Source organism: Pseudoliparis swirei, chromosome 3, assembly GCF_029220125.1.
Source record: "Pseudoliparis swirei isolate HS2019 ecotype Mariana Trench chromosome 3, NWPU_hadal_v1, whole genome shotgun sequence".
NCBI classification, from domain to species: domain Eukaryota; kingdom Metazoa; phylum Chordata; class Actinopteri; order Perciformes; family Liparidae; genus Pseudoliparis; species Pseudoliparis swirei.
This window is the reverse complement of record NC_079390.1, coordinates 6,637,569-6,652,372: the sequence shown is the minus strand read 5'-3', so window position 1 is coordinate 6,652,372 and position 14,804 is coordinate 6,637,569. Positions and strand designations below refer to the sequence as shown.

The window sequence follows — 14,804 nt, the reverse complement described above, 5'->3', positions numbered from 1 at the left end:
AGTGCCAAGCCCTTGAGCCACGCCTCCAGGCCCGGCATAGACGCTCCGTCCTTGTTTTCCAGCGTGTGAACGTCGACCAAGGGAACCAAAACGGGGCTTAAAATGTGCATACATTGAATTTGACAATGATTTCAACAGTGGAAAAATGCTATTCATGGTTCATCTGAGGGGAGTAAACAGGCCTGCTGGGTTTAACTGAGGGACAACATCTCGTATTCGTGATCATCATATCCCAATCATAAGTACTCCCAAGCAGTAGATATATCAATAATTCCTGATACATATTCAAATTTAAATGGATAGATTGATCAATAGGACAATGTTTTGATTATAATGAATGTACGCTTTTGCTAAAAATCCGCACCGGTTTATTTGTGTGCAGTTACTGATGTTAAATAACTGCTGTGTGGTCACATTGCTGCTAAACATAAACGCCTTCTTCTATGTTCCTACACGTGACATTCGGCTGAGGAGGATTTGGGGAAATCCAATGAATTGCTTTGTGGAACAGTGATGAACACACACACACACACACTAATCTTATTCAGATTATTATTTAATCACTTTTCTTTGACATTTTTAAGTACAGAAACAAACCAAACACTACACTTTTTTAATTAAAAGAATAATTTCAACGAGCTGAAGACATAATCAGTAAAAACAGTTAAAACAAAATGCCAGCATGCGAGTCTCCCACACACTTTGTCCACGCTTTCATATTTACAACGAAACAATGAAAATTAAATAACATCTGACTCACCATTTGTTTTACTCAACTAACACTGAGCCCCACCACCAGCGATTAGAAACAAACATGAGTCATGTGTTAAAGATAAATCAAATTAAAGCTGCGAGCTGCGATGAACGAGTCCTCGCTCAGCCGCGCCGGTCGGGGGGGGGGGGGGGCGCCGGCACGCTCGGTCGGACATTTCGCCGATGTTCTACTTTGTGTAATCTTTGTTAAAATGTCAACAGAATAAAAAAAGGTGCAAGTCGGTTCCATCGCGTTGCAGCGTTTCACAAATTGCCCGCCGAAGCAAGTGAACAGTCTTTTGTTCTGCTGCCATTTAATCGGATGAATCACTGACCGCCCCGCTGGCTCCGTCAGATATGCTCGATGGTGTAAACAGTCGGACACCAGTCGGAGACCAGTAGAAGAAATGTGTAATCCCTGGGCAGCCGTTCGGATGACTGGGACTGTGTTCAGCTGGCCAATTTGCGGATGTTACCGAGCAGTCTCCTGCTGTACTCCCTGTGGTCGACGGGCTCCACTTCCATGACGATTACCTTCAGCCGACTCTCATCCTGAGGAGAGAAAGGGAGCATCTTGAGTTAAGTACAGCAATCTGATGAATAAACATGTCAACCTTCTATGGTCAACATCAGTCAACAAATGAATGCTAGAAGACAATTCACTGAAACCAACAGCTTCTGTTGGAGCATGTGGATAACGGCTTCGAACGGCTCGCGTCTGGTCGTTGGTGCCGGCTGACGTGACTTCCTGTAGGTCAGTGGTTCCACATATACTGACGACGGCACACATTCGTGATCATTTTCTCAATACGTTGATTTTGTGATGCATCACTTTAGTTATTCTGTTATGAAATGTTTATGAAGTGAAAAAATATAAAAGAAATATGAAAGCGGTTTCTAATCCAAACCAATAATGAAATGAAGAAATCTTGCAGCGTCCTTCGTTCCCTTTTGGGGAACCCCGCCTGATGCAAATGATGAATTCAAGGATTTCTCCAACAAACGTGGGTCTATGTTTGTTCTCCGACTCGAGAACCTTGAGAACCTCTGCGCTGACTGCAAGAGGAGGAATGTTCCACTTTTACAAAAAACAGCAAGTACATGTATATCTATTTAAAAAGAGGGAAAAATGATAAAAGTATGTTCTCATTTAACTTATTCCACATTATTGTATAAATATAATGCCAAATGGGAATACATTATTATAATGTGTGTTAAGTTGTAATAGTTTATTTTGATAACATCTGCAGAGGTCTTATGTTTTAAATTAATACATATAGAAAGATATTATCATAGAAAATATTAGGGGGAATATTGATATTGTTATTAATGTATTATGAAGCATAGGGGTAATGTTTACTCGATGCAAATGTAAATGGCAAGAATTAATGTATATTGCATGAGAGTGACTGTATGTTAGTATTATAGATTGACGAGGCCGGTTGAATTCCGTCAAGTGACTTCCAATAACAAGAGACTTTTATTGTGAAAGTGACTTTAATGCGGACAATAACAAGACGGGACTCTTATTGTGAAAATACTTTAGCGACGGGACCGGAAGTGACGTTTTGACCAGGGCCAGTGAGGAGTATGAGACTCCGTGGTTTAGAGAGATCGTTCTCTCTTCTACAGGTAATCGCCGAGGCCGCAAGGCTGAGCTCCCGGAGGAGCCGGGAGCCAAGGTGGAGCGCCTTGAATGTTTGTTCTACACTTCCTGCCATTAAATGTTGATAACTTAATTCACGCGCGACCGGAAGCCTGTTTTCCATCATCTCCGAAGTGCCCAGTTTCAGAATACTCTACATGTGCCATCAGAAAGTTTAAGCCACACTGTTTTGTGTCATTCAGTCGCAACAACATGTAGCGACTGCACCATCAGCGGGTAGTACGTCACATCATTCCTCTTCAAATAATACAGGAGGTTCATCATGAAGACAGGAGGCCAAAAACTAACTGCCATTATCCCACCGGAAGGAATAATCCCACGCCGAATTATTAATCAATCAGCAATTCAGCATAACCCGCATCAAGGCATTAACGTGTGTCCATCCCCTTATATTTGGTTTAACACCAATTAGTATTTCCAATTTACATTTACCTGAGGATTGCTGGAAAATGAAGGTTCCACTTGACAAAAAGGTGACGATTTATTAAAAAATAATGGTCTTCCGAAAGATGGGAAACCGTGTGAGCGAGCTCGTTCATTTAATGTGTGTGTATACTATTATCCAAATCACATTTGGAGAAAACAATTACCCCGGGGCCTAGTATTCAACTCCCAGTCGCTGACGGAGGAGTTTTTTAAGGCAACTTCTGGATGCTGGCTTACCGACGAGGCGATAAAACACACACACACCCACCTCTCTCAGAGAATACATGAGCTACTGTGCTGAGCAACTACATTATATAAGACTGAGGAATCTGGATAATTAAACTGAACAGAATACAAAAAAAACTATGTGAATGAGAATTAAAACAAACATGAGCATCTTGGCATTGCCATGGTTACCGTGTAGCTCAAAGCACAGCCTCAAATAGCTGCTAACGTAGCTCTAGACTCAGTGTCTTATATATCTTGTATATTTTACAGCTGCATACTTTTCTATTCATCAACTTTAAAAGTTGGCCAACATCGCTAGATGTGACATGAGCAAATCGATAAGCTACAGAGAACATCGCTGATGAAAGAAAGGAGGCTTTTGGTATTGTAAAGAGAGCCGTGACCATCTTCTGTGGAGTTGAGCGAACACGTCTGCCTCAAAACCGATGAGCTCCATCAAAAGCTGCCGTATCGTCGTGCGTCTTTGTTCATCACGTCACCCCGCCATGAACGCTCGTCGTCAGATACGAGTTATGGAAGAAAGTAACAAAACGCATTATGCACATATTCATAAGGCTTCGAGTGGCGGTCTCAAGATGTGTGTGTGTGTGTGTGTGTCGGCTACACCGGTGGCTTTCACCTTCAGCCAGATAACGATCTTCTCGACCTTTTTTTCCACACGCACAAGGACGGAAAGACCTGAGGGTGATGTTGACGAGGATTACCAAGAGCGTGGTTTGTTAATGTAGTGTGTGTGTGTGTGTCTCTCAGTGACCTGCCTCTGACACTAATGTATTCATTGAGACCACACACACACACACAATTAATACAGTATATGTAAACCGAACATCCATCGTGAATAGCATCACGTGCTACAAGGAGCTTGCTTGATTTGGCCTGAAGGATTTGATTTACTGAGCTCAGACGAGTGCAATTTCTCCCATAAACATCCATTTTGTTTAAATGAATAACAAAGATGATTACTGAATTAGAACTCGGGATTGGGTTCTCAAAACAAACTAATAACTAGATGCAATATATTGGGTCCCAGTCATGAGTGTTTTGAGTCCAATTCCAAGCTGCACCCTATGTTCCTTCAGCCCCGCTCTACAGCAGCCCACTGCTCCGATGTTTTGGATGGGTTAAATGCAGACATCACATTTCCTGCATGTATATCACAATTGTCATGAATTATTATCCTCTCAGTGTCTGAGTAACGTTAAGCTAGAAGATTGTGTGGTTCATGTTTAGAGTTGATGGGGATTTGAGTGCATTGTGCTTGTTAAGTAAAAAATTGGTAGTTCATCATCTCTGCTCTGCCCTAAAATAATTCAAACTGGAGTTCCTATGCAAGGGAACCAGCAGCAGCTGTAGGATGTGCTCCTGAGCTCAGTGTTTCTTTATTTGTGTCCTCGTTATGGAGAATGACAAAGGACAAATTGTGTTACTTCATTAATCTTGTTAAGCTCCGACATGTCATTACATCGTTCTATTTTTATGAAGACACTGTGGTAGATGTCGGATATTTTCTTGCCTCGTGTTACACTCAGAAGTCGATGGGAGGCAGACAGACGCGCTGAAGCACGCGCGCTCTGGTCGCCGCTCGTCTTTGTATCGGAAGTTTTGAAACAGAAACAGGAAACTTTGACTAACACCCACGGAAAATGAAAAGTGAATACATTGATGAGCCCCGTGTCGAACCGGTACCTGCTCAACCCTCATTAGCGTTATGCGTGGCACACCGACATGATCCATTTGCATGTCGCTCCATTTGGTTTTATGCAAATAAATTGGTGCAGGAAAACTAACAGATTTCAGAGTACCTGTATTGTGTTGGTGGTATTGACATCAATTCCTATGAATGTCCAGTGGGCGGCTGGCCAATAGAGGCTTGAGCCACACAAAAAAAAAATGTAATTATGATAAACAAATTGTCAATAATTGTGTTTTGGCGATATGGAATATACCCAGTAATATTTGTGAAATAGGATATGCTTTCCCTACACTTCCTCTCCGCCTGTCTGGGTGTCTCAGCTGCGCTGGGGCCAGGTTGTTTTGGCCCAGAAGAGACGGTCTCAGAAGCAGTTTATACAATACTGACATGAGTGATGAGTACTTAATGTGCCTTAAGTTGTTGTGAAATTAATTAAAAAAGGCAAAGAGTAGGATTTCTGGGGATCCATCAGGAGAAATAAAATATGATATTCATGATTTATTCATTAGTGTATAATATCCTGAAAAAGGGAACCATTGTTTTGAGAGAGGCTTCGCTTCACGCAGTCCGCTGTGTTGCACCACCATGTTGCACCGCCATGTTTCTACGGCAGCCCAGAGCGGACAAACTAAGGTAGGAGTGACCACCACCCCGCTAGAGGCCACCAAATCCTACGCACTGTCTTTCAAGTCTCATGTTAAACTGATTCTCACTTAATTTTGAACACTTGCAGACATGTTCAACATTTTAATTTCCATTCTTTGCTCTTGTACATCTCTGAATTCCCATTTCTATGTCCAGATATCCACAGACGTTGCTGTTGGTGTTCATTGTGCACAGAGGAGGATTTACAGAGCCCATCCGGACGTGTAACCTCGGACTCTTCCCGTAATGCCGCCCTGAAGACAAACTGGATCTTGAGCTGCTATTCACCGCTATGTTGTTGCAGGTTCTGACCAACTCGTCTTTCGTGTGGGATGTAAGCAAAATCGCCGCCTCCAGCATCGGCTGAGGGGCTTCTTCTTGTTGCATATTGAGCAGCAATGGTTTGTTGACATTTACAGTAAACAGACAGTCAAGACCGTTTCGTATTCCTGCTCACGGCAACACACGTCACCGTATGATAAATGAAGCAGCAGATACAGAAAATGTGCCTTTGTGTGTATAAAGATGGAATGTCAATACCTTTTGTAGACTTTGTGTAACTCCTTCTCAAAAAACGGTTTTACATTATTTCCCAGACTATAATTCGCAGTTTATGATCTTTGCATAGCGTATCTTGTAGGTGTTCTTAGGGTCGGCCCACAGACCATTCAGAGCCACATTTCAATCATTCCACTCAGACTCTTGGCGTGTGCCCCCAGTCTCAAATTAGCCACTGAATAATTAAGCTAATTAGGCTGAGAGACAATGGCTAAATGCTAATTAGAGCCCAATTAAGAGAAATTAATCCACAGCTGTATTTGTTTTCAGTTACCCAAAGTGCAATGGTGGCTACATAACAACTCCCTCGTCACTGTGATACTAATTGAAATTATTTTTGGATTCATGTGTGACTGACGGTGCATTATGATTATATATTGCATTTTACGCATCGGGTTCTGTGGCTTTACATGCCCGGGACTGGAGATAATAACCGAAGACGAGACTGGTTGTTACACATTCATGGATGGCAGGCATGATTAAAACAATACACCTCAATGTATTATGCTCAACACGATGCATCGCATCAAACAATAGATGTTCACTTTTTCCTTGTCGTATGAATTGTGAAGATTTCATCAAGCAAGCTCCTTGTAGCACGTGATGCTGTTCACGATTTGGAAAGAGCCCCTCCCACATCGCCCTGCAACCGCCGCTGATCCATAACATCTGTGTTGGACTAAAATCGGCAAACACTGCAAGCTTTGCCTCCTCATCACACCGTTGTAATACAATTATTGCATCAGTCACCAGAAAACTCCAGGAAGTTCTACTTTTCCAGACAAAAACTGATGTTGAATTATTGACAAATATTGAGTGCTGCAAAATTCCAATTTCAGAACAGAAATAAGGCAACTGTTATGTGAAATGAACTGCACACACACTTGTGTGTGACTCTCAATGACCTGCCTCTGACACTAATGTATTCATTGAGACTAAATATCACACACACACACACACACACACACACACACACACACACACACACACACACACACACACACACACACACACACACACACACACACACACACACACACACACACAATGCTGAGCAACTACATTATATAAGACTGAGGAATCTGGATAGTTAAACTGAACAGAATACAAAAAAAACATCAAATTCTGTTTACAACTTACGTTGTACGTCTCCAGCTTGACTCGGTTTTTGAAGAGGTGAGTTGTGAAGTTGGCTTTCTGAAAGACTTCATCGAATGCAGTTTCATCCTCACGAGCACACACACACACACAACAGTGTAAATACAAAGTCCTGGCAAATGGTTTACAGTAAACGGTGTGTGGTGGCATATCCTTGTGTGTGTGTGTGTGTGTGTGTGTGTGTGTGTGTGTCTCACTGTGTCTCGGAGTTGTCCCAGTGTTTCTGCACTGTGACCTAACAGGACCTCAGCTGTCTCCTGGAAGCATGTGACCCACTGGTTATCCCCGAAGTCTGCCAAGTTGGCCTGAGAGTCAGACGGAGAGAGAGAGAGATGATGAGAGGGCGAGAGATTACTCACGCGTGTACGTTTGGGTGAGCGTGAGTTCAAATGTTCTTCAAAGTCGGCGCCGCTGCACGTGTGACAGACGAGCACACACAATGTGCCCCGTGTGCACTTACAGAAAGCAGGAGTCGGTTTTTGAAGTTGGGGAACTCTCGGTTGCACTTTTCGCAGCGGTAGCGTCCGTTCTGCTGGTCGACGACCTTCTTGCTGCAGTCTGCGGACGGACAGGCCCGGTACAGACAATTCTCCTTACGAATGTACAGCACCGTCGCCAGACAGCTGAAGTAGTCCGCCTGAGAGGAGAGAGCAAAACATGGTTGAGGAAAAAAAATTAAAATCTAATTATGGGAATTAGAGCTCCGAGATCAATAAACGCTGCCGCATTACATCAAATTGCTGCAATTTCAACATCTAAGAAGCCGCAGTTAATTTGCAGGTGCATCCCCATGAGTCAATATTGTGCTGAAGAGAAATCTAACCTGCAAATCATGTTACATAATGGAAAATCTAACAAAGCAGACCGTAAACACTAATTATAAGAATTTAAACTTGGAAAAAAATTGCTTTTGCTGTAATATTATGCCTTTTATGCGATTCTAAACTTGGCGAACTCCGGTTGCACCTGCTTGGAGAATGTGACGGTCGTTGTCTGATCATGGCATGCCTCAACCAGATCCTGACCAGACGTATTTTAAGAACATTGCAGGAAATAAAACAAGTGACATTGCTCCCACTGGAACAGAGAAGACAACGTGGCCGTGTGATTTACCAGCCAATTAACATTGACCTTCAAAAGCATAATTCAAGTCACAAATAATTTGGTAAATTGTCAAAATACAGGACGACTGCAGCGGGAAGAAGGAAGTGATGATATAGGAACAGTCCGGGTACCAGTGTTATAGATCATCTAGTTCCCCTGTTTAATTGTGAGCCTTTGAATGTGTTGCCGTTTGCTTGTAGAACTGTCAGATGTTAAAAAAAAGAAGAGAACTGGAGCCGTCCTTGTGACTGCTTCATAGTGGGCATGTTTCATTAAAATTTCAGCACATGCCCATCGGATTCTTTTTTCCTCGCCCAGAGTTTCAGACTGCGTTACCAAGACATTCTCATTTCCGTTGTCAATGTAAGAATATAAAAATAATTTCACGGAGAATTCAAATCCTTTCACTGAAACAGGCAAACAGCGTCTCCTTTCTGGCTGTATTAGAAAGGCCACATGACTAATATACTGTATGTTATGCAACCACATGCCCCTGTGACTAATACACTTGTGCAACCGCTACAGATACTTATCATGTATTATTAGTAATATTATTAGTAGCCTACACACATTTTGGGTCCGGATGATCAAAAAAGAAACCAACGCATTAAAAAAGGGAGATAAACAGGTGCGTGACTTCACTTAAAAGTCATGTGTCCGTGTGCCAGGTGAAGAATGATGAGCGTTGCAAAGGATGCGGCTGAGCTTTTCAGAAGCACACATGGTAAACATGTGTACAACGAATGGACACCAGAACCCACCAAAGCGTTTGTTAGGTTTCCAAATTATGAAAAAATTCTGTCATATCCATTATATGTGTTTATGTAACTCTGTAATGCTTCATTCTGGTCACATGACATCTGTTGCTTCTGTCCATCCTGGAGAGGGATCCTCCTCTGTTGCTCTCCTGAAGGGTTCTTCTCTTTTTTCCCCTAAAAGGGAGATTTTCCTGATCTGATGTCATATGTGTACTTATTTGTAATTTGTGATAATGGGCTATATAAAATAAACTGAATTGAATTATGTAAGAGGCTGCATCTTGCTAAATCAAGTTAAGATCACATCACAGGGGTTGGGTCCGCTGATGACTTTCAGCTCACGCAATGCTTTACACTCTTTTCCCGCTGGGACACGGCAGCCGATCAACTGCCCGCTTTGACACATTTCCAGTGGGCGAAGAAACATCAGTAAAAAGAAGAAAAAAAATTTAAATAACTGAAAATCGTTGTCTGGTCTGATGAATTCCAGTTCCGACAAGTTCAGTCAACCACGTGAGGTAATGCATGACCTGCACGGTAATAACCGTAGAGGCCATGTTCATTGATTATGACCCTCATGTAGCTTCAGGTGATGGGTACCGTGAACACGGTAATGATGCCATCAGCACATGAAGTGTGCAGTGATGAGTTGGCGTTTCTCTCTCACGTGCCGTGTTTGATCAAACCTGTGTGTAGAGCCTCTGTTCTCATCTAGATGGGAGGAGTATTTTTTTGGACATTTTCTTGTAAAATCACGATTGGTATTTTTACGTCATAACTTTGTAGCACACAGCAAATGTCATGGAGCCAAAGCGCATCACACTGAAGTGGAAAAAGAGCTGCTAGTGCAGGCAGAGCATCCTTCACCAATTTTAATAATGTGAATTAATAAGCTCCTTAGGGTGAAACAAATAAACAATAACTGAACATCTCTATTTGACTGCTAAACAATCTTGGAACAGTTTAAAAAGAGAGAAAAGGGGAATTTAAGAGATGCACAATAAATGCAAGATGACACACACACACACACACATGGACACACAGGCCCACACAGCCACACCCGTGCAGACACACACGGACATACACGTTATGAATTCAAATAGTCAACCAGAATTGAAATTAAAATGCAGCAATGCTGCAGTAATTTAAACAGATATTAGCACCTAGAGCGGCAGAACTCACACTGTGTAGGATCAACGGCTGAAAAGGAAAGAACCGCTAAATCTGGGGAGAAAGATGCCGTTCACCCGTCCCCGTGGAGAAGCACAGCATTCAATTAACATAAATATAAATAAAAAGAGTGCACACAGCGGATGAACTGTGTCTCGTTTTAAAGAGAAGCCCGCACGCAAACACACTCATGGACACAAAGCACAGCGCAGTAAATACGATACACACGCGTGAGAAAGCCCTTTTCCTTGCATCACCAGAGGGTATTTCTTCTCCCAGGAGAGCAGGCCTTGAACAAGATGTTGGAATTGCAGCCGGCATTTAAGATGCATTCTCACAACAACGACAAGCGAGCGCCGGGCCAGACTCATTCCCGATGTTGGCCTAAACGAGTCGATCAAAAGACTCTCTGGGTCGCCGGCCAAATTCACACACGCCGACTGGGCGAGGCTGCCGCCGCGACGCGACACACACTTTCCGCAAAGTGTTCAGTGAAGAGCTTTGGATGTGAAAAGGCCGTGGAGTTCTTGTTAGGTTTTAGAGCATGTGTTTTCAATTTGTATTAAAGAATGTACGCCCTATGAATTATTGTTTACTCCTCAGGGTTGTAATTATTAGAAGAAGATTAATAATTACAATCATATTATTGCTGTGTTGTTTATTCTATACCGGTCACCCTGAGAGCAAAAGGTTCCAGGGTCACATCTGGTTAATGAGCAGACACAGGAACAAGGGTTTGTTTCAGGTCTCCCCACATAACTCACCCACACCACACAGGACTCAGGGTCATAAAACTCATACTGATAAGAGACCTCATCCTGTTTTGTGTGACCACTTGCTTCAATAAAAGGACTGTCGGGGGAGAATTGAGCCAGAGTGTTTTGGAGACGTGCGAAGGCACAGCTCAACTCTCTCCTTGCAGCAAGTAAAACTACGAGCTCGAGTCTGTCATCTGTGGTCATTGGAGTTGGTCTGATAATTGAACTAGCGGGGCTTTATCTTTAAGGTAAAAACCCCACAGTTCTCCGCATCCCTCGTGAGGCGATTGATGTGGCCCCGCGTCCCCCACGACCTCTGCAGACGCAGCCAGACTCGGAGCTCTCGACACTTTCTTCCCCGCCGGCCGACATCGACTCGCATCCTCATCACCTGTCCGCCCGTGTATCCCACCCGGTGCCCGTGCCACACGGCGAGAAACCCCCGGAAAGACTGACTCAGAAGCTTCTTTTAATTAAGAGATTTTCTCCCGTTAGCAACAGCCAGAGCCACCCCTGCCACCCCCCCCCCCCCTCCCCCGACAACACTCCACTCTCGTGTTTCCGCCCGCGTTGGCCTGCCTCATCACATTTCGCCCGACTTGGACAGATTGGAGCGCTCGAAGGCTGAAGAGGTGGGAAAGCGATGGGTGGGGAAGGTGGCAGGAGGGTGGACGTGGCAGGAAGGAGTGAAAAGAACCAAAGACTTTCTTTGGGGGATTGTTGAAGGCTCGCGATGTTGGCAGATTGTGAGAGTGTGAGGATAGAGGTCGGCGGGATCTGGACCATATCGCTTCCATCTCAAGTAGACCGCTCTAAATGAATCCCGCTGCATTTGTCATCATCCCTTTCTTTTTTTCGGCTCCCTCTGTGGACACGGAGGCCTTAGGGCAAAGTCTTAACCTCAAGCATGCTGCGGAGAACCTAGAAGAGGAGCATGACGAACACAAACACGCAGACAAAATAAAACCACACACACACACACACACACCTCAGTCTGAAAATAGTTTTCATTCTTATCACACCCAATCCCTCTGTCACCTTCTGGCACCTAAATGCAATTAAAATTTGTATGTGGAAGGGAAACCAAGTGAAAATCTACTTCACATAATTGACGTAGCTGCACATGCCAACTTTAATGCTTGTCCCAAAACCCAGACACACACGGCTACAATAATTAGAATTGGCTTGTGTGTACACACACACACACACACACGACACGAGTACACGTGTACTCACACACACACAGTAAAATGAGATTATTTCCAATTTCTTTGGGTTACACAGGGCGGAGAGAGAAAAGAAAAGAAGACAAAGAGTGAAAGGAACAAATTAAATCAGAGCTGGAATTGTAAACACATTCTCATTACAAGTTATTTGTTTCTATTTGTATCCTCATAATAACCCATGTGTCACTTCTCTTTCTTCGTCAGCCCGCTCTTCACTCTGTTAACTTTCTTTTCCTGTGGCCTGGTTCCCTTCCATCAACGAAGTTTAAGTGCATGGATATTCTCCTCATCTCTCACATTCTCAGCGTGCACCACTCTCCTGGTAATTCAATTTTACACATTATACTTTCCTGCCTCAAAATATGGATCGGTCCCGGAAAAAAACCCAAATAACCCTGGAGGGAAAAGGAAGAAAGGAAGGAAAGAGAAACAAAGGGAAAAAAGGAGGAAGGAGGGGAGAGAGCAACAGGGAAGGATGAAATAGAAGGACAGAGGCAATAGATGTTAAAATACACAGAAATGAAGGAGAGGAGGTAAAAATAGTTCAAGATAGGCATATTCCTGGAGGAGAGACTCCACGATCCATCAGACAGATGGCGGTGGGAGGCAGAGAAGGTAGGGGAGGTGGATGGCGGGAATCCATCAGGAGGCACGATCCTCACAGGCAGGTAGGGGCAGGCAGATTATGTGGTCAGCAGTCCAGGATGGCGAGAAAGTGCCCGAGGGACAGGGAGTCTTCAGGGAAAATTCAGAGTTGAAAGAGATGGCAGAGATAGAGATTTCCATGAAAAAGGAAAAAGGAGGAGAGAAAAAGAGGAAATGAGTACTCAGCATCCTAGCAGCAGCAAGAGAGCAGCTGAGAAAAAGAGTATAGCAAGGAGCAAGGAGGGCAAATAAACTTAAACTCTAGCTAAGCTCTGTGTTAAGTCTACTCTTAAGCTAGGTGACTTAAGGTGCCTCTGACTGTCTAAAACCTCCTCTGTCAAAGGTGGAGGCTTGTAAAATCAGGAACTATAAAACTAAGGGCTGACTTTTAACCTCTGTAGCTACACTCTAGGAGCAACTAGTAGTATACAGCTCTAAGCTCTTTCTCTCTTAGCGGAGCAATATGGTGAGTCAGATGTTTAAGGCCATCACCATTGAAGGCTTTTAAAGCAAAAATAAGAATTAAAAGATGAAAGTGATTCTTGATGCCAGTGCAGAGCCAGTGCAGTGCAGTTTTAGTGAGTCTTGTGTTAGTTTCTTTTCTTAGCAGCTGCAGAGTGCCTGCATGATGCATTCTGGATCAAGGATTTATTAGCCAGCATTAAGTAGTCTGCTAATGAGGAGTCAAGTAACGAAGTAGAGGAAATAAGATTTTCTGCTGCTTTTTTTTCTGCATCTTAACTGAAGAATTTTTCTGATTTTTTTTTGAAATAAGCAGCAAATGCAGAATGCAGTAGAAATATTAAAGGATGTGATTTTGGAGTTAAAGGAAGATCTTTACAGTGGTGTTGGAGAAGATGCCCAAAAGAAGAAGAATCCACATGCAGATGCAGAATGAACATCAGAGGTGCTCAGGGCCTGCCAATTACAGATGCTCTGAGTTTAAGTCATCCTTGTTTTTGTAAGTTGCAGGTCAGTTTTGTTTCAATGATGTTTTTTGTTTTTGAATTTTGTTTGTTCTCCTTAAGTTGTTCTCTCTGGTTATAGTTGATAAATAGGTGAGTGTTTTAATAATAACAATGAAAAAGTTTATGGAGTGTTAAATAAAATTGCCCAAATAAAGCATGTAAAAATGTAACAGAACCTTGCAACCACAGAACCTTGTGGAATTGGTTATCGTGATGGTGGTTGTCGGATAATAAGTTTTACAAATACTGACTGAGATCTTATAAAAAAGTTAAAACCGCATGAAAGTGCTGCCTGAAATGCAAATCCTGCTCCAGTCTCTGTAACAGGATGTCATGGTCAATGGTGTGTGACAATGGACTAACAAGACCTAAGAAGACCAGGACAAGAGAGGTCCTTTATCTGCTGTGCCGTCGTCATTTTTATGGGTGGTGTTGTCTGGGTCTCGGTGGTGTGAACTTTCAACTAAATTGATAAAAAATCAAAAATAAACTATGATGATTTAAGAACGCACAACTGATTTCTGAGAGGAAGGAGGGAGGAGGATCTTGAGAAGGAGAGGTTAGATGGTGGTGTAGTGGCTTCTTCAGGGGGAGTTTTAATGGGCTTCTTCAGAGGTTTAACATTGTGAAGCCCTATAGGCTTCCTCAACTCCAATACATAATTAGACATTTTCATTAGAACGTCATTGATCTCGAAGCTACCCCGTAAGTGGCTTCTAATTTAACGTGAGGGACGAGGGAGACTAGTCGGAGATAAACCCGAGTAATTTGATAGAAAGTTTGTGGCAGCAGGCACGTGCACAGACATGTGGGGGGGGGGCAGGTGCTCAAACCAAAAAAAAAGGGCGCCCATCGCCAAAATGATTTATCTATTGATCACTGTAACTTGAAGTTAGCAAGTAATTGGTTGCTTCGCAACACCTGTAACACATTGTGTCGTGAGAAGACATGAGAGCTAAACAAAATGACATGTTTTCTATTAACAATTACAATTTATTTTAATTTACAAAATGATAGGAGCGAAAAA

General features: G+C 43.0%; 1 protein-coding gene across 2 annotated transcripts in view; it reads right to left on the bottom strand.

Moving 5' to 3' along the window:
* Positions 1-538: 538 nt before the first annotated feature.
* Positions 539-14,804, bottom strand: part of LOC130190356 (replication protein A 70 kDa DNA-binding subunit-like) — a 38,146-nt gene continuing 23,880 nt past the window's right edge. For both annotated transcript variants that reach the window (XM_056409724.1, XM_056409734.1), the window contains 4 exons: positions 7,609-7,785; positions 7,346-7,453; positions 7,131-7,217; positions 539-1,305 (listed from right to left, as the gene is read on the bottom strand). In XM_056409724.1, the coding sequence (XP_056265699.1) occupies positions 1,204-1,305; positions 7,131-7,217; positions 7,346-7,453; positions 7,609-7,785 (474 nt within the window). In that variant the 3' untranslated portion in view covers positions 539-1,203. The remainder of the gene's footprint in view (positions 1,306-7,130; positions 7,218-7,345; positions 7,454-7,608; positions 7,786-14,804) is intronic.